Below are 23,086 nucleotides of genomic sequence, written 5' to 3'. Positions count from 1 at the left end.
AACATATTATAAAAGTTAAAATATTCAGTTATATCAACAGAGATTAAGGAATAGAATACAATTCACTGAAGTCATTGTTTTCATTCATTGCTTTAAAAATATTTTCTTCATTTTAAAGATGTCTAGATCTATTTGAATATTCATGTTTTCCACTATCAATGATGCTTGTTTGTGTATTTCTTAAGTCATCTAGGGTTGCCATCTTAAGGAAGAGTAGCTTTATTTCCAAAGTGTTTTTCTAGTGTAATTAATGCAAACAGACTCATTATCTAGATGCAAGGACTTTAAAGAAATCTGAAAAACAGAAAACAATGAACTTACCCAGGGCTAGAGTCCATGTTAGGCTTGTAACTAAGCTCAGTTTCATTCGCTGGCCTTTTATTTAATCCATACCAATTAATATTTTCTGTATGGACAAGTTTGGTCCATTAACCTAAAGATAATTTGTGAATAAACTCTGATGTTCTCCCACATTGTAAATCTGGTATTTTCTTCATTGTAATAAAAAATATCATGCTATAGTAACTAATTCTTGCCCCATACCCTTTTTCTCCCCTTTAGAAAAATTGGAAGCTCAACCACCCACCCCAGGACAGCTGAGATATGGTAATGGTTCTATAATTGTTAAATATATGTTCATCTATCTTTTGGCCTTGAAATAACTGTATCATTCATTGATAGCACAGAAGAGTCAGTAAATTAAATCTTTCCAGATAGAGTGGATTATCCTGTTCATTATACGAAGCACAAAGTTTATAAACTTGGCTAAGGATGTAACACAATATTGTAAAATATCTAATTTTGTTAAAAATATCTAATATTATTAAAATATTGTTGCCATTTAGAAATAGAATTATTTTATGATAAAAGTTTTCTTGATTTCCAGGAAAAATGATGTATTTACTTTAGTTTGAATTTAAGTTGGGTAAATGCAGAACTAGAATTTGTAGACCCAAGGCTAGATAGAACTGTTCTCTGGTGGAGAAAATGCTTCTGGCTGGCTGTTTGTAAGAATGAAAAAAGTAAAGTTTATTTAAAACTGCCTGAAGAAGGACCTTATTACAATGCTGCTAGTGTTCTTTCTTTTCTCTATTGTGATAGGAATAAATATTCAAGAATAAATAAATATTCAAGAATATACCAAAATAATGTAAAACAAGTTTGGATGTTATTTATAAAGATGGAAGAAGTGAATTATTTAACAGTATAGTGAATTAGAGTAGGTTGTAAATTAAAGCTAAATATGAAATGTGATTTCCTAACAACTGCCAATTTATAGAATAGTGTTTCTGAGAGTAAATTGAAGAAGCCACAAATTAGTAGGAGATCATTACATACTAGAGAGCAAATTTATATAATTTTTAAAAAAACCTAATGGCCAGTTATTTTTTTCTCTGACAGGTAGAACGTAATTTATATTAGAAATTAGTAACTTGCCTCAAATACCAAAACAATTTAAGAATTCTTTAAGGCTTGTCTTCCCAGTTAATTTGTTATGGTTCTCCCACCTTAGATTCATACAATCTATAGTTTGTAATACTGTATACTATTATTATTTTTTGTAGGTGATATTGAAATTTACTGTTTATATGGCTGTGTTATCATACCTAAACCCCTTTAGGGCTGGGAACCAAGTCTTATTTATCTTTGTATCTCAGGTGCCCAGTGGAGTGCCCTGTACATGTTTATTTAACTTTTTGAAAAACTTAATTTTTTCCTTTTAGTTAAAATAAAATTTAATTTTTAGGACATAGTTATATAGGCATAAACACTAAAAACATATATCTTATAGTTCAAAGTGATTATTATAACAGAGTGCCTTGGTTTTACTGACCAAGTAAAAATTGCTAAGATAGCAATTACTGTAATCTTAATTTAATGGCTTTATCACCTAATTTTAAGATATTTGTAACTGACCAATTTTAGAGATGCTATTAAGTAAATCCCAAAATGCTAATCAATCCTAACCAGTTTCATCATTATTTTTCTGTACTTAAGTAGCTTTCTCTTCACTGTAAATGTTTTATTTAGTGAAGTTTTAGAATTTCATTATACTCTTTTAACCTGTTAAATTTATAATCTGTTTTAACCTGTTAAATTTATATTGGTTCTGGAAGCTGCTTTTCATAAAAGTTTGAGTGTTCAGTAAATAACCAGATTTAGGCAATAAGTTAAAAAACTAAGGCTAGACTCTTTAATTTAAAAAAAAAAAATCCCATTTTGTTAATGTTACACTTGATTTTTACCACCTTTAATAACTTAAGTAATATTCTTTGTAATTAAAAATGTCCTTGATCTTGGACATTCTTACTTAAAAACAAGAAGAAATTTTAAATGACCTATTTTATACCTATTATGTACTGGTTTATATAATATTGTATAGCTATAATAATATTGAATATAATAGTATTCTTATACTGTGTATAGTATTGTCCTGTGGTCTTGGTCATTTATAGTGGTTGAGGGTACAAGTGCTTTTTTTTGAGTGCTTATTAGCCTTCCCTGCTAGGTGCAGAGCTCAATATAGTAATATCAAATTTTTATAACTTCTGGATTATATTTCAATTATACTTTCTGTGGAGATAACCGCATTAAAAGAAAAAAAGACTCTAAAAATTAGTAAACACATATAACCAGTTGGTTTAAGGGATTTTTTTTTTTGGACCTAGTATAAAACTCAGCATTTTAATGTTTGTTGAAAAAAGGCCTCAGTTGAACGGATGTTCACTATACATTGGCAATTTTATAGATTAATTAGAATAAAGTCTTTTACCTATTCCCAGCTTTTAATCTGTTTCACAGTCTGCCTTCAATTCTCTCAATCTGGAATTCTCTTCCTTTCCAGGTTAGTGGTCTTCAGCTTAATGAAATAATATTTTTTGAGCATCCACCATGCCCTCGATATTCTGCTGAAGATGTAAATATGAAAGAAATGAGAATAAATGTATAAAATATGTAGGTATTAGTTCTTCCTAGTTACTTTTTTTTTTTTTTTTTTTTAGATGGAGTCTTGCTCTGTTGCCAGGCTGGAGTGCAGTGGCGCAATCTCGACTCACTGCGACCTCTGCTGCCTGGGTTCAGGTGATTCTCCTGCCTCAGCCTCCCAAGTAGCTGGGACTACAGGCACGCGCCACCACACTCAGCTAATTTTTGTATTTTTAATAGTGACAGGGTTTCACCATGTTGGCCAGGATGGTCTTGATCTCTTGACCTCATGATCTGCCTGCCTCGGCCTCCCAAAATGCTGGAATTACTGGCGTGACCTAATTACACTTCTAATATCTCAGATCATTGAATGTATACACCCAATAGATGAAGTAAGGTGTATTTTTGGTAGCAAGAGGTGAAGTTACAGTTTGACTTAAATCAAATATTGTTTATAATTTGCAATGGCATTTAGGAATATTGATGAATTTTGAGGGGAGAAAAAGACTGCACATAGATGAGGTAATAAAGATGAGATAATCACCTTTTTCTAACATTTCTTTAAAAAAATTAGTGAGGAAAAGCACCCAAATAGCTTTTCTGACATTTGATTTAGAACATTTTCATTATTTCTAATACAGAAATCAATTTTATAGTATCAGACTTTAGTCATAAGAGAAAAAGAGATTGATGTCAGTAGCAATCAGGTAAAACGTGGTACTCGTGTATGTTTACTAACTTGTACTCTTAATTGTATGTATATATTTGTGTGTGTGTGTGTTACCAGCAAGAAAACACAAAAGCCTAACACAGTTATTTTTACATATTTTATATTTTTTTCTGGTTTGTTTTGTTTTTTCCCAATATAGTTTCTCCTTGTAGCAGTAGCAGCATCTATTGGCTCTGGAAAATGAGAATCAAATTCTAGAGATTATCAAGTCTGTTTAGGATACTTTGATCATATCATCTGTTTTTGTCATTCTAAGTTAATAGAAATCTTTAAATATGTTTTTCTGTTTTTGATGTTTTTCAGTATTCATCCACAATGCGATACCTTTCATAGGGTTTGGCTTTTTGGATAATGCAATTATGATTGTTGCTGTAAGTTCTTTCTCTCACTGCTTCTATTTTGAGTTCATAAATTAATGTGGTCTACATTTTCCTAATGATTTCTCTATTGTGGTTATAAAGTTTTAATATAATGAACAAGAATATTTTTTACTATATCTCATATTAGACTATAGCTCAATTTTAAGGCATTATATTTATTAATCATTAAGACTTTAGGTAAAGCATTTAGACAAATAGAGTTGGTAGAGCATTTAGACAGAACATTTAAGGTCTATATTATCCTATTCTAATTTCAACATTTTTAATAAAGAAAAATAGTATGTAAAATGTTCTGATGTTCTCTAATGGTATTGGCAATTATCATCACATATATAGGTAACTATTTGATTTAGTTCCTTGTTCAATTTTCCAATGTGAAAATGTTTTAAAGCATGTTTTGATACATAGTCTATCTTTCAGTCTAGCCATTGTTTAAAGTTTCAATTCAGTTAAGTGACTGTATCTCCCTTTTGCCTTGTTCCATTGTAGTGTTAAAAAAAATTCCCCTTTGCTGTGGTATTTTAATGCAAGGGTGCTCCTTAAAAATGTTTAATCTCAGAGTTGGCTGACTTACCTTCCTTACTACTCTATAAGGCCTTTTGTTAATGGATATGAATATTGGGTTCATATTCTAAAGTCAGAAATAGATCCATGATTAAAATGCAAGTCTTCAAAAACTGCCCAGTGCTCTGTTTTCAAGAACATACCAAGTGTTAGCTACAGCTTATGAATTTGTCATAATGGGATTTTCATTACAATTAGATTTGATTTACATTAATTGTTTGAATATCTAGCCAACTCAGATTTTAGTAGTTTCCGAGAAGCCAGTGTGATTCTAAATAGTTGAGTAAGTTTCGCACATTCACAGTTATATAAATTGGCCAGTTTTATTCTTACATACGTATTATGAAAATGCCATAATCAGTCAAAAAACTATTCATTTTCTTATTTTGTCCAAGTAAAACAGATCGATCACAGTCCAGTTAATATGTCAATTATCAACCTCCAATACATAGTTTTAGAATACCTTATGTGAAGTCGTTATTTTCAGATATTAGCATTAGATAGAAGGTAATAGATCCTCAATACATTTAGTGGGAGGAGAAAAAAATATCATGTACTTCGAATACCAGTTTATGAGTTCCCAGTTGGGGTCTTTATTTAAACTCGTTTGAGAAAATCAAAGTGCCTCACAACTAGAAAGTTTTCTCATTTAGGACTTAGAGAGTTTGTTGTCAGCTTCACTGACTCTAACTTTTAAAAACATTTTGTAAATGATAGCTAAAGTGTAGGAGACTACTGAAAAAGTAGAATGACCTTAGGATTGTTGAATGTGAGGCAAATAACATATGAGAGATGCAGGTTTTCTTTTTGGTGTTTTGGAGATCATGTGTACTACAAATGGACATAAATAGAAGATTTGGTTTCAAAGTAGGAATTTTAAAAGTAATTTACGTTATGTAGATTATAAAATTTATGTAAACATGGTTTATTCAAGAATAGTTTTGTTTGCTATGTAGTCTAGCCTTATATCCAGATTGATGGGGATCAGCTACCAAACCAAACACCCACATTCTAGAGTCAAATTATCGTAGTAATTTGTAGTTCACTATTTGGCGTTCCCCAGGTGTGTGCCTCACTATTAGTATAACTGAGAGTACACTATTTTTCCAGGCCTGAGATGGCTGACTCCAAATTAGTAATACTTGTTATTCTGTTTATATTGAAATCCAGTTTCAGGGGCGTATCAACCGTTTTGTTTATTTTTTCTTAATTTTTTTCCCCCAGCACATCCAGAACACAGAGAATCAGTTTTTTATTTAAATAATACTGAAATAAATGTTTAAGCCACTGACTTCAGTATCTGGTTAAGAGTAGTAGGTATGGCAAAAATATTATCCTGTGATAGTTGCAAACTAATTCAGAGACAATAACATTTTCCAGTGAGGCTTTGTAATATAGAATGCTGAGACTAAAACATACAAATAATGTAACTGTAGAATCTATGAAAGGGGAAATAAGTGATTATTATCTTAAGAATGTTTTTCATCTTGTAATTAAAAAAATACTGATCAGCCCGTCTCATTGTGGGATAGCTATGACTGTTTTAAAATAGTAAGTTGAGATAGTTGATTCTTCTTTTTTTCCACACCATAGACGTTTGATGTTTTCCTCCTTCCTGTTAGGTGTACTTTCCCACCCTAGTTGTACTCGTAGAAACAAATTCCTCTGTAAACTCTTGTAATAGATTTGGCCCTTATCTTGGTTGGTATTCATATTAAGCCTTTTGTTTCATAGTTTAAAAAATATTTTTATATTATTGGATTGCTTTTTATAACATACTTTAGGGTTAGTTTTGGGTTACTTTACTAACAGTTTAATTGGATAGAATTTATTAGGATTCTAGAGTAGATTCATTGTATTAAGGATAATGAACCAGGTATAACTTTAAGACAACTATTAGTATTCGGTTTATTTATAATTTCTACCTCACCTATTAACACAATATTTGATGTTACTATGGGACACAGTAAAGAAGTCCATTGCCCCCAAAGCACCTTTGACTTCATATGGGGCTTTTCCTGCTGTTAGAAGGATCTTCAGCTGTATTACATTCAACCAAATGATTAAGCACTTAACTATTTTTTTAATATATGTATTGCAAAGAGATTCTTCTTTGGTCACTGCCAGCGATTCATTGCTGTTAAAGATGCCATATTTATTTATTAGACTGTTGTTATCAGGTGCCTCTCTTCTATATTGGTGCTCCAGTTTTTTTGCATTCAGATATGATGATACACATCTCTATTCTTTTTCTCTGCCTATTTTTACCTTTTCTTTTCTTCCTCTTTATTTCTTCTTTGAAATCTGTTTCTTGGGGTATATTTACAACCTTTTAATTTGAACTTTGTGCATCAGGACAAAAGACTTTTGAACTTTAATGCATCATCAGGCTATTGAGTCCATATTCAGCAAGAATTATATCTTAAAGTGATGCAACCAAAAGCTCTAGGGGAAAGAAACTTGAGGAAAACTCTTTTCAGTTTTGTAAATAATTGATGAGTAATGCATTATTTCTACATAAAATATAGGGCATTTTTTCCCTCCACAAATATCATTGAGATTTGAAACATTTGTTAGAAATGTTCAAGCATCAGTGTTCAAGAGAACTCTTGAAAATTAAGTCTTCTAATGGCAGCATTGCTCAGGGATTAGAATTGAATTAGCACAGTAGATCCTAGGATTTCTTCTTTATTCTATTAGAATAGTTTAATCGTTTTCACTTCAGTTCCTCCTCTCTAAAATGAAAGTAAAATGTGAGCCCCTCTTTCCTTCAAAGGAATGATGATATACATATAGAAAGTCTTAAACTCTGTCATTAAATTCAGTGGCAATACAATGGGGCTTTGCTTTGAGTGTAGATCTATTGTACTAAATGCTGTTGCTGCTTATAAATGATTGTATAGTTTCACTATTTAATGATTAAAGAACTAAGTGTTATAAGGATAATTTTATAAACCCCAACTTCCCTAGAAACTGGTTTAGTCTCCTTTTAATCTTTTGATAGAGTAAAAACCAGTAGTATAGACGTATAGTTCAGAATTTAAAATCAATGTGAGTTGGTCCTGTTTTCAAAGAGCTTTAAAGCATTTTTCTCTGTGGTAGAAAAATAGAAATTCTAGATTTTTTATGATGAACTATATTTCTACATGTGTTGCTAATTTTATTTTTATAAACCTAATTTGAATGAATGAAATGTTATTGATGTTATTTCTGTATGAATGCATATATTTAATAATTTAATGAATTACTACATTATATGTGCATATATGATGTATGTAATTTTGCAGCACTAACGTATTGATTTAACTGTTATATCTGTTTTTATTAGTGCTTTGCTATTCTTTTATAGTCACTTCAGCTTTAATTTTTAAGATTAATTTTTTATCATATTTCAGGGAACCCATATTGAAATGTCTATTGGAATTATTTTGGGAATTTCAACTATGGCAGGTATTTAACAATAGTAAATGTTATTATTTCATTGTCTGTACATTTATAAAACATTTCAGTAGATTAGGTTTCGAAGAGGGTAATTTATTTGAATGAGTTTACTCATTGAGATACCTGTTTTCTTCATCATATTCTTTGGATTCTTAGTTTTATATATGTAGTACTTTTTCTGAAAATTTTAGGTACTTTATATTATGGTTATTGGATAACACTACTCTGCTATATTGATTGCATTAAGACAAGATTTTCTGGCAATTCAGTGTTACCCCTAAACATTTCTACCCTTGGTCTTATTTATTTATTTATTTATTTATTTACAGAGTCTCACTCTGTCACCCAGGCTGGAGTGCAGTGGTACGATCTCAGCTCACTGCAACCTCCACCTCCCAGGTTCAAGTGATTCTCCTGCCTCAGCCTCATGAGTAGCTGGGACTGCAGGCGCCCACCATCATGCCTGGCTAATTTTTGTATTTTTAGTAGAGACGGGTTTCACCATGTTGGCCAGGATGGTCTCGAATACCTGACCTTGTGATCCGCCCACGTCAGCCTCCCAAAAATGCTGGGATTACGGGTGTGAGCCACTGTGCCCAGCCTATTATTTATTAATTAATTTATTTATTTTTGAGTTGGGTAGATTTTTTTTTTTTCTTGAGTTGGGTAGAAAAAATCAAAGAAGGAAATACAGGATTAAACATCTGTCTTCTCTGTCCCATTTACCACACTCTATTTTTCATGGAGGTAAAATTTGGGAAGAGTTCTATGTTGTATTTGTTGTAGAAAGCATTAGGTAAATGAGTTAATGAAAGAAACATTTTTTTCTCCTTGACTTTCTTGAATTTCATAGCTGTACATGCAGCTTTACTAATTCCTTTAAATATTATATGAAAGATACTACAAAATATTGTACAATTAATATTGAAACCAAATGGAAATTGGCTGCCATAACAGAAAAAAACCTACTACTTAATGGAGGTAGAATATTATAATTTCAAAATTGTGTTCTATTCAAAACCTTGAGAGTAAGAGCTGTCCAATGAGTTACTTTGGATATAGTTGCTTTAGTTTGAGAAATGTGAGAACTCTTCCAAGATCAGTGCTTTGTTGATTACATAGTGACATGTTATAATTATTCTTCTTTTATGTAACAGTTCATTTGTTTATTTTTCAAATTTTTAGCTGCTGCTTTGGGAAATCTTGTGTCAGATCTAGCTGGACTTGGGTAGGTTCATTCACTTATTCATTTGTATATTCTGTACTTGCTGTCTTTCTGTTCCCCACTCTTCTTTAATTGAGAAGCATAACAAAGGGATATTTAATTTTTCTTTGTTTTCTAGAGTTAAAATTTTGAATTTACTTCTTCTAAACTAATAGTACTAAATCTTTGGTATCCATCAAATATAGATGCCTGGGTGATATCCCAGTTATACATTATTAGTATCTCTGGAGAGGGAACCCGGCATTTGTGTTTAGTAATTTTCATGAGTGGTTCTGATGTATGCAAAAGTTTATTCTAAATCTACCATAATGTAAACAAAATGGAATTTGTGTTTACTGAAGTATTTATATGTATTTTATAGACATCTCTAAGGGTAAGGCAGGATTAAAAGCAAGAACCTCTCTCATTATTCCACCTCACCCTACTCCTACAAAACCCAAAGAGAAAGGATATGGCTCAAACTTAAGGATACTGATGACATACATGTTTTCTAGAGGGGGGAGCTTTCAAAGGAAATAATGGCCAAAGCATATATGGGTTTGGCTATTTTTTGCTTTCTTTACTTTATGTGGCAGGAATAATGAAACAAACTAAGGACATATATTTAGAAAAGGCCAACTTTCTCTCTCTCTTCACATTCTCGTTCCCAGTGGCAGATGGCCTGAGCTGCTTCCTGAGCTTGGGGAAGGCTGGGGGAGTATAAATTAGACTAAGTGGACATTATTATGATAAATATGTTCTCTCTTGCTGTGTCTTTGACTTTGTCTCTTCTTTCCTTGGCTCATTTGAGTGTTACAGTTTCAGATTTGAATTTTCTCTTAGAAGTTTACTTAGCCCTATAATCTAGGCAAAGCAGCTTTATAAGTGATCTAACTTTAACCTTCTATATTAGACTTCTGCACCGGAGTCTGGGGCCAAAGCCACAGTTTTAAAAAAAAAGTTTCTTTGCTTTAGGGCCATGGCAAGAATTTTATATTCTTGGAATTCCTGGCATAAATGCATCATGATATCATCTCTTAAACATTCTATTCCCAGTTTCCAACATTAAAGTAAATAATGAGAATATTACAGTCATTGTATAGCTTTCGGATATATTTAATAGAACCAAATGATCTAAGAGATTTTAAAGACATTTAGCTATATATTGTATCATAAAACAATTATTTTTGTTTAGAGATGAAGATTTTTCTTGAAGTCTTTGTATTTAAAAACTATTTCTTGTCTCTCTTTTTTGGGGAGCATATCATTAAACAACAAATACCACATTTTATGCATTCTCAGATGCATTTTAACATATCTGATATCAGGATCCATCTTACTGTTGGTAGTATACACAGTTTAATTAGCAATGTTTTTCTTACAGTTCATAAAGTAAGAGTATATCCAATAAATGATGGCAACTTAGAATTGATAAAATACTTGAGATTGGCCTGAAAGTTCTAGGGTGCTTTTGTTAGTTTACCAGTCTGAGGAATTGTGTTTGTTAGTTTACCAATCTTTGGAAACTTTTGCTGTCTGATAAGTTACTAATTTGTATCTCATGTTTAAGTGCTTTGCTTTGAGCTTGGAATAATTGCAGAAATTCTAATTATCTGTACAAATTGTTATATACCTTGAGTTTTTTTAAAAATAATAATAGAGAATAATTGCTCTAAGTCAATTAATTTTCCTTTGTGTTAAATATGTTAATAAAATATTTTTAAACAATATATACAATAAAAATTAAAAGTTGTAAAGAATGTTTATGCCATTTCTAGAGTACCAAGTGCAAATGTAAAATTATCTTGCTTCTCCTTGTAGTAATTAGTTTACTATATGAGGACATTTGCATGTCTTTTTAAAAACCTACATTTTGTCCTCATTGTCTTTTGTTTTGTTTGCTTTTATAAAGGCTTTATTGAAACATAACTTATATATCGTATTGTCTTGTTTCTTCAAAGACTTGCAGGCTATGTTGAAGCATTGGCTTCCAGGTTAGGTCTGTCAATTCCTGATCTCACACCAAAGCAAGTTGACATGTGGCAAACACGTCTTAGTACACATTTGGTAAGTAATTTACATGGTTTATGACAATGAATTGGGTAGCCAGAACAAGCTACTGTGTAGTTCAGGATCTTGAGAAATTTGAGACTAAAATGGGTTTGAATGGAGTTTTTAACAAAAATTGTCCAGACCTTGGCAGTTTTCAGAAGAACAGTAATTTGTGTTATTAACTCCTTATTTTTTGTAGGTATACTGAATTTTTAAAAAATATTTGTGCAATTCACTTAGAATTAGGGAGTATCTCTTATAGGTTGGGGTCCAAAAAACATAAATGAATAATAAACTGTGGTTATCCTTGAGGAACTTGTTTAGGTGAAAAACCAAACATGTAAACAAATTATAATTTAGTATGACATATGCAGTAATGAATTATGTATAAGATATAACAATGATACAGGTAAGGGAATTAACACTGTGGCCAGTAACTTCTTTTGGTGGGGAGATTTCTTGGTGATTATTAGATCTAAGCTGATTTTTGAATTATTGATGAGACATTTACTAGATGAATAAGAGGAATTCCAAGCATACTGGCCAGCAATTAGAAGAGGATGATAAAAAAGGGTATATTTAGGTAAATACATGAACCTATTTTAGGAATATAATATGTAGTAGCTGTAGGTACAAGCAGCAGCAGAAGACAACATTGGAGAAGTCAGCGTGGATCAGACAGGAAAGGTATTGTATGTGAATGCTAAGGAGCTTCAGCCTCTTACCTAAGTGATGGAGAGCCAGGGGAGTTTTAAATAAGAAGGAAACTGGATGGATCATGATGCCATCAATAAAATCAAGAAAAAAAGGAGGAGGAATAAGCTTGTAAGGGAAGATAATGAGTTCTATTTTGGACACATTGAATTTGAGATACTAGTAGGACATTCAAGTGGTGACACCTAGTAAGCATTTGGGTTAAAGTCAAGAGTTAGGTAGGTCCAAGTTAGTGATAATGGGTATTGTTACTCATTCATTCAACAAATACTTATTGTTTACATATTATATGCCAAGTAGATATACAGGAGTTTTTAATACATTGGCTAACAAAATAAGATCTTATTTCTGATAGATCTTGCATTCAAGCAGTGGGGAGACAGACAATAAACAATCTGATAAATAAAAATATTTAGCATATTAGAAGCTTATATGTGTTATGAGAATAAAAAGGGAAAGCAGAGCGAAGTAGAAGAGGCTGGGAGTGCTAGGATAGAAGCAGACTGCAGTATTCAATAGGAGCGTCACTGTAGGCCTCACTGAAAAGGTAGGTGATTGTTAAAACCATGGGAGAAGATGAACTTTCATAGGGAGAGTGGTTCTCAAAATGTGGTGCCAGCATCAGCAGGATCAACATTACCTGGTAACTTCTTAGAAATGCAAACACATAGTCTTCATCTTAGACCTATCTATTATTGTGTAAAAAATTATTGCAGCTGGATGGGGTTGCTCATGCCTGTAATCCCTGCACTTTGGAAGGCCGAGGCAGGTGGATCACCTGAGGTCAGGAGTTTGAGACCAGTCTGACCGAGGTAGTGAAACCCTGTCTCTACTGAAAATACAAAAATTAGCTGGGCCTGGTGGCCAGGCGCCTGTAACCCCAGCTTACTCGGGAGGCTGAAGCAAGAGAATTGCTTGAATTTGGGAGGCGGAGGTTGCAGTGAGCCAAGATCAAGCCATTGCACTCCAGCCTGGGCGACAGAGTGAGACTCCATCTCAAAAAAAAAAAAAAAAAAAAAAATCATACAAATTCAGCAGCTTAAAACAACATATATTTGTTATCTCTTATTTTCTGTGGGTCAGATCAGGTATAGCTTAAACGGGTCCTCTGGAAGACTGCAATCATGTCCAGCTAGGACTTGGTTCCTGTCTAGAAGCTCAACTGTTGATGAATCCACTTCCAGGCTCACCCAGGTCTTTGGCAAAATTAATTTTTTTGTGGCTTTGAGGGACCCAACCTCTGGCTTGCTGTTGCACTCTCATGTCCTAGAGGCCTCCCTCCATCTAGAGCAAGCTTGTGCAACCTGCTTTTGGTAATCCAAAAGTTTACCAATTTTCTTAAAACATTATGAGATTTTTTTCTGTGACTTTTTTTTTTTTTTTTTTTTTTTTTTTTTGAGACGGAGTCTCGCTCTGTCGCCCGGGCTGGAGTGCAGTGGCCGGATCTCAGCTCACTGCAAGCTCTGCCTCCCGGGTTTACGCCATTCTCCTGCCTCAGCCTCCCGAGTAGCTGGGACTACAGGCGCCCGCCACCTCGCCCGGCTAGTTTTTTGTATTTTTTAGTAGAGACGGGGTTTCACAGTGTTAGCCAGGATGGTCTCGATCTCCTGACCTCGTGATCCGCCCGTCTCGGCCTCCCAAAGTGCTGGGATTACAGGCTTGAGCCACCGCGCCCGGCCGACTTTTTTTTTTAAGCTATCGTTAGTGTTAGTGTATTTTATGTGTGGCCCAAGAAAATTCTTCTTCCAATGTGGCCCAGGGAAGCCAAAAAATTGGACACCCTGATCTACGGGTCACCTGCAGTTCTTTGCCATGGGGCCCTCTCAGTAGACCCTCTCACAACATGGCAGCCTGCATCTTCAGAGCCAGCAAGAGAAAAAGAAAATGAGTCTGCTGGCAGGATGGCAAGGTGGAACCTTATGTAATGTGATATAATCGCAGGAGTAACACCCCATCACCTTTCCTATTATTCAAAGCAAGTTAGAGCATCCTACCGATGCTCAAGGGGAGGAGACTATGCAAAGACTTAAATATCAGAAGGAAGATACCATGAAGGCCACCTTAAAATCTGCCTGCTACAGGTTCACAAAATGAAAAACTCTGAACCCAGCAATTTGTGTTTTAATTCTGCTGTACATTAAAATTTGAGAACTGTTGTTCCAGAGAAAATGTGCAAAATTAAAGAACCCTAGAAAATACCTAAGAGCTCATGGTCTTATGGGAGCTTTCAAGGAAGAAGTTTTAAGAAGCAGTGAATGATAATTAATTCCTCTTGATATAAAGAAATCAAGTAAAATTTCTGAAAATTTTTTTTTTGTTTTTTGTGTTTGGATTTGGTATGTAGTTGCTCATTGATAATCATTTCTGAGCAATTTCTATGGACTAATGGAAGAAGAAAAATCAAATGACAATGGATGGAAACGGTAATGAGAGCTGAAGAAGAGTAAAATACAAAATGTTAAGCTAGATGGAATTTATTTTAATGAAGATATTAAATGTTTTGGAAGTAAACAGAATTTTTACCTGCAAAATATTCATACAGAGTATAAAAACATACACATAGGTAAAAATTAAACTCTTCACTAATCACTTTAAATCACTTTAAATCTGCAGTAATTACTACCCTTTAAAATATGAGCAGTAGAAGGATCACAAGTATAGCAGGGAAAGTGTTTGGTTTTCAATCAAAATGTAGGAAGAGTGTGGAGAAACAAAATGAGGACCTATTTGCTTGTTGTAATTTTTACTTTATAAAGGTTGAAAAGTCTTTTAAGAAAGTAGAATGTTAATTTTGGGCTTTTCCTTTTAGTTTACATGTGTCCATATCTTATAATTTGTAAGTAAAGTGAGACTAGCCCCTGATACCAGCTGGAGTTTTGAGGGAATAAGGATTTTCTAACATTCTAGCAATTTGTCTTAAAAATTTTAGTATTAAAGTTGATCAGAAGTTTATTTTTCTGGGGCATAATAATTGTTTTCTTTCCATATTAAAAGTAGGTTCATTTTTTCTTCTCTATGACAAAAACATCTAAATTACTAAACTAGTGTTAATATATTGAGTGTATGTGTGTCTGTGTGTGTATTGCAGTAAACCCCTCACTGGTTTATGGCAACAGTGATTCTGTTCCTTAGTTGTTGACTGTGCTTGTTTTATGTTAGAATCGAATCTTCTACTCTGTAACATAACATTTTGATTCTATACAGCCTGAAGTATTTGAAGTTAGTGATCAGCCTTCTATTCATGACAAAAGCTAACTCTGAAATCTACCCGTGATAGAATAAATACAAATACACCTGCAGGTTCCAATTGACATAGGTGTATTTTAAAACGTCACTTGTAATTTGGTTGTTTGAAATTCAAAAAATATTTTCTTAGAAAACAGTATTACAGATGGGACTCAAGTTCTACAATTAGCCCCAGTGTGGTTAACTGTGGGGCCTAGAGTATTGTAAGACATAATAATAATGTGTAAATAAATGTTTTCACAGTGAAAAAATTTGTTTCAGGTCCTGGATCAGGGAGTAAGAAAAGTATGTCACTTTTTTTCTTCCTCTCCACCCTATTGACGCTGTATCTCTTGAGATAATTGGGTCAGAAATCACTGACCGGTATTCCTAAACTGAAGGGTGAGGAAAGCCTTGGTTGCAACAGGAATTCTAACAGAATGGGTGGGAAGTGAAAGTGGGGCCAAATTACAAGTGAGGTTTTAAAATACGCCTGTGTCAACTGGAACCTGCATGTGTATTTGTATTTATTCTATCACGGGTAAATTTCAGAGTTAGCTTTTGTCATGTTATCTTCTGTATATGGGAAAGTCAGGAGTCTGAAATAGGATATAATGATTTCTCTATGCATATATTCAAATGAGTATGTTAAAGTAAAAAAACAAGAAGCTAAAGATTAAATTTATCAGCATGTGGAATGAAGAAAGTTTCTGCTTGTTAAAACTGTGCATGAGTGATACCTTTTAAAGTTTTGGCATAATGAAAATAACAGTTTTGACTATTAGTATAAAGCATTGGTCATACTACTAATATCACTACCACCACGAAAACCCTCAAAATAACAAAGTTGAAAATTTTTATACAAGCTATTGTCAAAATATTAATGTCTACTATTAAATTTGGTAGAAAAACTATAGGATGTGGGCCGGGCGCACTGGCTCATGCCTATAATCCCAGCACTTTGGGAGGCCGAGAAGGGGGCGGATCACGAGGTCAGGAGATCGAGAGCATCCTGGCTAACACAGGGAAACCCTGTCTCTATAGACTAAAAATACAAAAAATTAGCCAGGCGTGGGGGCGGGCGCCTGTGGTCCCAGCTACTCGGGAGGCTGAGGCAGGAGAATGACATAAACCTGGGAGGCAGAGCTTGCAGTGAGCCAAGATAGCGCCCCTGCACTCCAGCCTGGGTGACAGAGCCAGACTCGTCTCAAAAACAAAAACAAAAACAAAACCCGAAAAACTGTGGGATGTGATAGCTAAACAGACAATGTATAAGAGAAAACATTTCATTCAAGACTAAAGATTACGTAGCTATCATAGTATCTGTAATGTTTGATGGAACTTATTTTGTCTTTCCCTGTGTACATAACTAGAAGTTCCTGGAGGAGAGAGAGAGACGGCGTAAGATGAGTCCATCTCCATGGTACACTCAAGTAGAGAGTTTGACACATAGTAGCTTCTCAATAAATATTTGTATGAGGAAATGAAACTTAATTGAAAAGTATATAAACTTGATAGTCATCATAGGAATGCAAATTTTGAAAACCATTTACAAAAATAAAAATTTTAAAGTTTTATAATGATCTGGGTGTGGTGGCTCCCAGAGCCTGTAATCCCATTTGGGAGGCAAAGGTGGGAGGATCTCTTGAAGCCAGGAGTTCAAGATTAGCCTGAGCAACATAGGGAGACCCTGGCTTTACAAAATAATAATAATAATAATAAAAGTAACAAAATTAGGCATAGTGGCATGTGTCTGTAGTTCTAGTTACTGGGGAGACTGCGTCAGGAGGCTCGCTTGAGCCAAAGAGTTCAGGAAGAGATCAGGATGGCTTGAGCCAAGACTGCAGTGGGCTATGATCATGCCACTGCACTCCATCCTAGGTGACAGAGGGAGACCCTGTCTCTAAAATAGATAAATAAATTAATTAAAATGAAATAAAAGTTTTATAATGTAGTGAGGTTGCAGGAAAATTGGTATGTATGTCTACATTTGTGTATACTGAAATTGCTATGTAAGTATGTGCAGCTTTGTCAAGGATGTACAGCATGACAATCCTCCATGAAGATGCACAAATATTAATACTGTTTGATTTTTAAATAAATCATTGGCGAAGAACTATACACGGAAATGCTCGTTGTTATTTCACTTATAATGTTGGAGAAGTAGCAGTGGCTGTTGTAAAGAGAGATTTAAGTAGAATATGGACCCGTCAATTCAGTTGAACTTTAAGTTTAGCAGTTTGGAAAAGAGTTTGTAAGAAAATGTGTGGCTATGTAGGGGTATGGATTGAGGAAGAAAACAAAGCTATGTTTACATAATTATATCTACATATAATTAGGTATACATAGAAGAGGAATATATATGAAGGGTAGCAAATCCAAATATATTGAGAAGAGCTGGTGAGATTTTTTTTCCTGCCTTCTTGTTATCAGAGATAAAGTAACTTTTTAAAAATGTTCTCTTTTGTTTCCTTAGGGCAAAGCTGTTGGGGTGACTATTGGCTGCATTCTAGGAATGTTTCCTTTAATTTTCTTTGGAGGAGGTGAAGAAGATGAAAAACTGGAAACGAAAAGTTAATCCTCTTAGAATACCTATAAAAAGATGTAAACTAATGTACCTCAGTAATTAAATATGCTGTCACAACATTTAGGAATTAAGACAGTAACAGTATAGATATGGGATCAAATAATTTAGCATGTATTATGGAAAACACTAACTTATTGTGGCTTGATCTTCTTAGGACATCTTTTTTAAAAAGCTGTGTAGTATCATTTTGTGTAAATTGTTGAAATGCTTTTTCATCAGTAGCAGTCAACATTTTATCTTTTCTTTCTTTTATATTCATAATGTTATTTAAGTGTCATTGATGTACTGTATTGACTTGGGGTTTGCTTATTTGTTACTTACATGCATGAAAGCATTTTTTGTTGTTCCCTGATAGTTACATTTCAACCTGGGGATTTTTCCAAATTACTGAAGATGTTTAATATCAGTTAAAGATTTTTTTACCCTCTTTTTAGGAACATCAATTTTGTACTGTTACACAGTAAACATTTATAACCATATAATTTCAGTCATTTTCTTAACTCGCACATCTATTGAAAATGGATATAGATACAGATTTTAAGTATTGTAAGTATATATTACTTATTTTAATTTTCTGACTTTACTATTTTAAGGGCCAGAGGTTAATCAGAAAGAGCAATGATGTGGTCGCCCTGCTACGTGAAACCATATGTACTAACAAGCATACTATCTTTAGTTGATTTTTTTTTAACCTTTAGTTTCCCAGTTTTGAATAATTACATGGTGGATTCCGACTTTTGAGGGGAAGAAAATGAGTATTTTAGAGTCTTTGAAATGGGGATTGTGGAATTAGATTGAACTAAGGGATTTAATATGATGCTTGGAAATTAAGAGGCTAAAGCTTTTTTTTAAAATAGGTAATAGGAACTGTCAAGAAGGTTTATGGCATAAACGGTGAAGTTGAAGTGATGTTTGGAAGGTTAATGAGATATAAATTGTATTATTTGGTAAGGTTTTTTTTGTTTGTTTCCTCCAAAGATGTCATCTTCTCATCTGAATGGTATTTACTCCTAATCTCATGATATCTTATTCAGTGAATTTTATTTATGAATAATTTCTTTTGAAGTGAAAACTAGATATTTAATATTTTGCTTTTTTGCTACATAGTCCACTCAAAAATTACATGAGGCGAAATCCTTTTTCCCTTTGTTTTTCTTTTTTCTTCTTTTGTGGTATTTAAAGTGTTTTTTAGGTTGAAGTTACTTATTTCTAGTCTTATATATCTGACTTAAGTATAACCGTGTAAGAATTATAAATTTTAATTTTCTGAACCCTTAAACTTTTTTAGCATGTGGTCTGTTACACATACTAAAAAATTACTCTTACTTGTAACAGCATAATTAAATACATCATGGAGGAGAGAAACTTAAATTAAAATTAAAATAATATTTTGGCTATTGAAGTTATTTGTGTTGCTAAATAGATGCAGAGGATTTACAGCAATTTTATTTAAGGTTTTATTTATACATAATTACTTTGAACTCTTCAGAGGAGATATTTTTTCGCAAGGCAATTTGTCATAAGTTCTCTCATGCACTTCAGAATGAATAAGTGCCATCCTTTAATCATAGACTTTGAAGGGAGAAAGCATAAAAATATAGCATATAATCTAAAACTAAATATATACCATGCACAAATAATATGACATTCTTACTGGATCAAATCATGATTCTAGAACTTGAGATCTTAAATCGAATTTCGGTTTGTATCTCCCATATAATATCCACACACACATAACCACACAAAAAATCCTTTGTAAAATTTCAGATTGATAGGATTAGAGTGTTTAAATTTTTTGGAGGGGAAAGGGTAGGAGGTAAAGTGTAAGTGCTTTCTTTTGTCCCTACCTTGTGTATTGATGGCAGTCCATTCTGTTTTCTAAAAATGTATTTTATTGTGGTGCTTAACTTCTTATTAATTAAATCCCATATCAGAAACCTTGCCTGTGAGTTTAGAAAGGGCTTTTGATTATTGTTTTTTCTTTTTGCTCTTGAAAGTAATCCAGTCCCAGGGAATTATTGGTGTAACTGAGCATCTCCAGAATTATTTAAGGTGTCAAATATATATAACCTTAACATTGAAAGATAATTTTAATTTATGGGCATAATAAAAATTTGAATCATTCAGGTAATTAATTTTCAAAAAATGGAGACCTTTTGTCTTTAACTGAAGGTATATGTTTTTTAAGATCATAGTCTACACTAGTATGGTGCTTTGCACAAAGTGATTTCTGAAGAATGGTTCTTTTTAAGATAATGACTTCATGTGATCATTGTTTCATGTTACTTGCCACAAAGAACTTTAATTCAGGTTGAAACTGGAACTGTTTGTTTCTCATATTAGCTACTTCTCTATTAGGAGCACAAGAACTATAGTTAAATGCAACATGAGCTACTTTAGTACTGTTTGTTTGAAATTTGTGTTGTCCATGTATTATGATTTATTAACTTGTTGATGCATGTAAATTGGGTGCATTTTGTTGCCATGTATGTTAAATGGTGACCAATGTTTTTACAAAGAAATTGAACAAAAAAAAGTATCTTTTAAGAAATTTGGAATGTGGTTTTGATTTTGAAATTTGCTTTCTTACTAGAGGACCTTGGTATATTCTATTACTAAAACAAACAGGATTAATGAATACGGATTTGTTATAAGGTGGCAGCAATGTCACTGAGACAGTGAATGGAACAATTTACCACCTCCCTGGAATCTGCACCTGAGATACAACATTACAGAGTGTGAGTGAAGAGTGAGCCCGTAGAAAAGCTTTAGATAGACTCACATAAGTCACACTGATGGGTATTTACAGCAGAGATATCCAAGCTGTTTATGTAATAATGTCTCATTTACTTTATTCTTTTTCTCTAGAACATAAATTTTGAAGGTAATGGAAGTTTATCTTTTATACCAAAAGTTTGTATGAGCCATTTTGAAGTAATCTTTCTAATTTTAGAATTATATTTTCTCACCATCTTAAGACAGTATATTAAATATAATATATAAGCATTATCTTTACATACATTAATATTGTGTGGTAATGCAGTACCTTGAGAATCTAGTTTTTATAGTTTTCATTTTTCTCCTGATCTTGCTTCTGGCAACTTTTATCTCTCTAACCTGCTTTTTTTATCTCAGTTGTCTGGACTTAGAAACTAGTTAGCCTATCTTACCATAAATTATTTGTGAAATACTAAAAAATTGGCTTTCGATCCTGACTGAGATGATGATGATGATAGTAGTAGTAATAAGAATAATAGTTCCCTTTTATTAAACGCTTATTTGTTCCTTTATGCACTAGTAATTTACACACATTATTGCATTTAATCACCTTAATGACAACATGAATTTGGGGCTATTATCACTATCATCTCTATTTTCTCGTAGCTAAATTGAGGCATGAAGAGAGTTTGCCACTACGAATAAGTGGACTGGAATCCTATTTTGTCCGAGTATGAAGCCTGTCTTCTTAACTGCTAGGCAGTAGGGACATCAGTTGTATGGGTTTTGTAATGTCTGCTCTCTGCCTAGGTTCCTTTTTACCTCCAGATTCATGGAGTCATTTTCTTATCTATAATTTAAGAGTATTGTGCTTACAATCTCAAGATTCATTTAAGAAATCTTGTGTTCTTTATTGCATACTATGTGCTAGGAACCATTCAAAGCACTGAGTGAACAACCAGAACGTCTGTACTGAAGCTTCTTATTTTGGGGTGGGGAGGGAGGGTAGTAATAGGGGAAGAGAACCCAGAAAAGCAAATACACTTTTTTTTTTTTGAGATGGAGTCTTGCTGTCACCCAGGCCGGAGTACAGTGGTGTGATCTTGGCTCACTGCAACCTCTGCTTCCTGTGTTCAAGTGATTCTCCTGCCTCAGCCTCCTGAGTAGCTGGGATTTCAGGCACGTGCCACCGAGCCTAATCTGTTTGTATTTTTAATAGAGATAGGGTTTCACCATGTTGGCCAGGCTGGCATCAGACTCCTGACCTCAGGTGATCCGCCCGTCTTGGCCTCCCAAAGTGCTGGGATTACAGGCATGAGCCCCTGCACCCAGCCTGCAAATATACACTTAAATATTGTTTATGTCAGATGGTGGTAAGTTCTATAGAGATAAATGAAACAAGATAAAGAGGATAGAAAGTACCAGTGGTCACAAATGAAGATGGTCAGTGAAGACCTGAAAGAAGCGAAGGCACAAACAGTGCAGATCATCTGTGAAGAGAAAGTATCATGCTAGGTACTAGAAATTTGGTGTTAAGAAAATCTCAGATGCATTAAATATGTTTCACTTTGGAATGCATTATAAAATGTTATCTTTTTGTTTCATATTACTGATGTCTAAATTAAGCCTAAAGAGTAACAGTTAAATATTAAGATTAATACTCCTTGCATGTTTACTGACAGCAGTAGGTGGAAATGGCACAGAAGCATGGGGAAGCAACCCTAGAATTCACAAAAGTCTGTGGATACTCCCATCAGCAGAACATTTACAGTTGACCCTTGAACAATGCAGGGATTAGGGACACCAACCCCTGTGCAGTTGAAAATCTGAATACAACTTTTGACTCTTTCCAAATTTTACTTATAGCCTACTATTGGCTGGAAGCCTTTCTGATAACATAAACAGTAGGTTAACACATATTTTGTCTGTTACATGTATCATATATTGTATTAAAGTAAGGTAGAAGAAAGAAAATGCTATTAAAATCATCAGGAAGAGAAAATACATTTACTCTTCATTAAGTGGAAGTGGATCATGATAAAAGTCTTCATCCTCCTTGTCTTCATGCTGAATAGGCTGAGGTGGAGGAGGAAAAGGAAGGATTGGTCTTGCCCTTAGTGATAGCAGAGGTGGAAGGGGAAGCAGGAAAGGCAGGCACACTAGGTGTAATTATGAAAATGCGTTGTAACTTATGTCTGATGTTTTGCTTTTTTTCATTTCTCTAAAAATGTTTCTAAATGGTACTAATCCTTCTTCCACCATTTGCTTTACTTTTAGTGCTTGTGTGGTAGAAGGTTCCATGTTGTAAAATCAGTCTTGAATAATCAGAACACAGATTGTCTAATGTTGAGTTGTTTACTGGCACTGCTTCTAAATGTCTTCCTCCTTATTGTGTGGCACTGACTCAGAGGCACTCATCTCCAAAAGCTAAGCTTTTGAATTGCTTAGCTTTTGACTCACTCCAGGATTCAGATCTTGAAACTTTTTACCCTCTATCATTTTATTTATTTATTTATTTATTTATTTATTTATTTATTTATTTATTT

At 33.5% G+C, this 23,086-nt stretch overlaps 1 protein-coding gene across 1 annotated transcript in view; it reads left to right on the top strand.

Annotated features, from left to right (window-relative positions):
- The window catches only part of TMEM65 (transmembrane protein 65), a 66,666-nt gene extending 46,902 nt beyond the window's left edge, over window positions 1-19,764 (top strand). Inside the window, exons 2-7 of the mRNA XM_023224335.1 lie at window positions 562-606; window positions 3,959-4,026; window positions 7,995-8,049; window positions 9,226-9,268; window positions 11,206-11,311; window positions 17,712-19,764. Coding sequence (XP_023080103.1) covers window positions 562-606; window positions 3,959-4,026; window positions 7,995-8,049; window positions 9,226-9,268; window positions 11,206-11,311; window positions 17,712-17,813 — 419 coding nt within the window. The 3' untranslated portion in view covers window positions 17,814-19,764. The remainder of the gene's footprint in view (window positions 1-561; window positions 607-3,958; window positions 4,027-7,994; window positions 8,050-9,225; window positions 9,269-11,205; window positions 11,312-17,711) is intronic.
- The last annotated feature ends 3,322 nt before the right edge of the window (window positions 19,765-23,086 follow it).

This window comes from Piliocolobus tephrosceles, chromosome 7 (genome assembly GCF_002776525.5).
Source record: "Piliocolobus tephrosceles isolate RC106 chromosome 7, ASM277652v3, whole genome shotgun sequence".
Lineage (NCBI taxonomy): Eukaryota > Metazoa > Chordata > Mammalia > Primates > Cercopithecidae > Piliocolobus > Piliocolobus tephrosceles.
The sequence above is the reverse complement of the archived record's forward strand: the minus strand, read 5'-3'. Positions and strand labels throughout refer to the sequence as shown.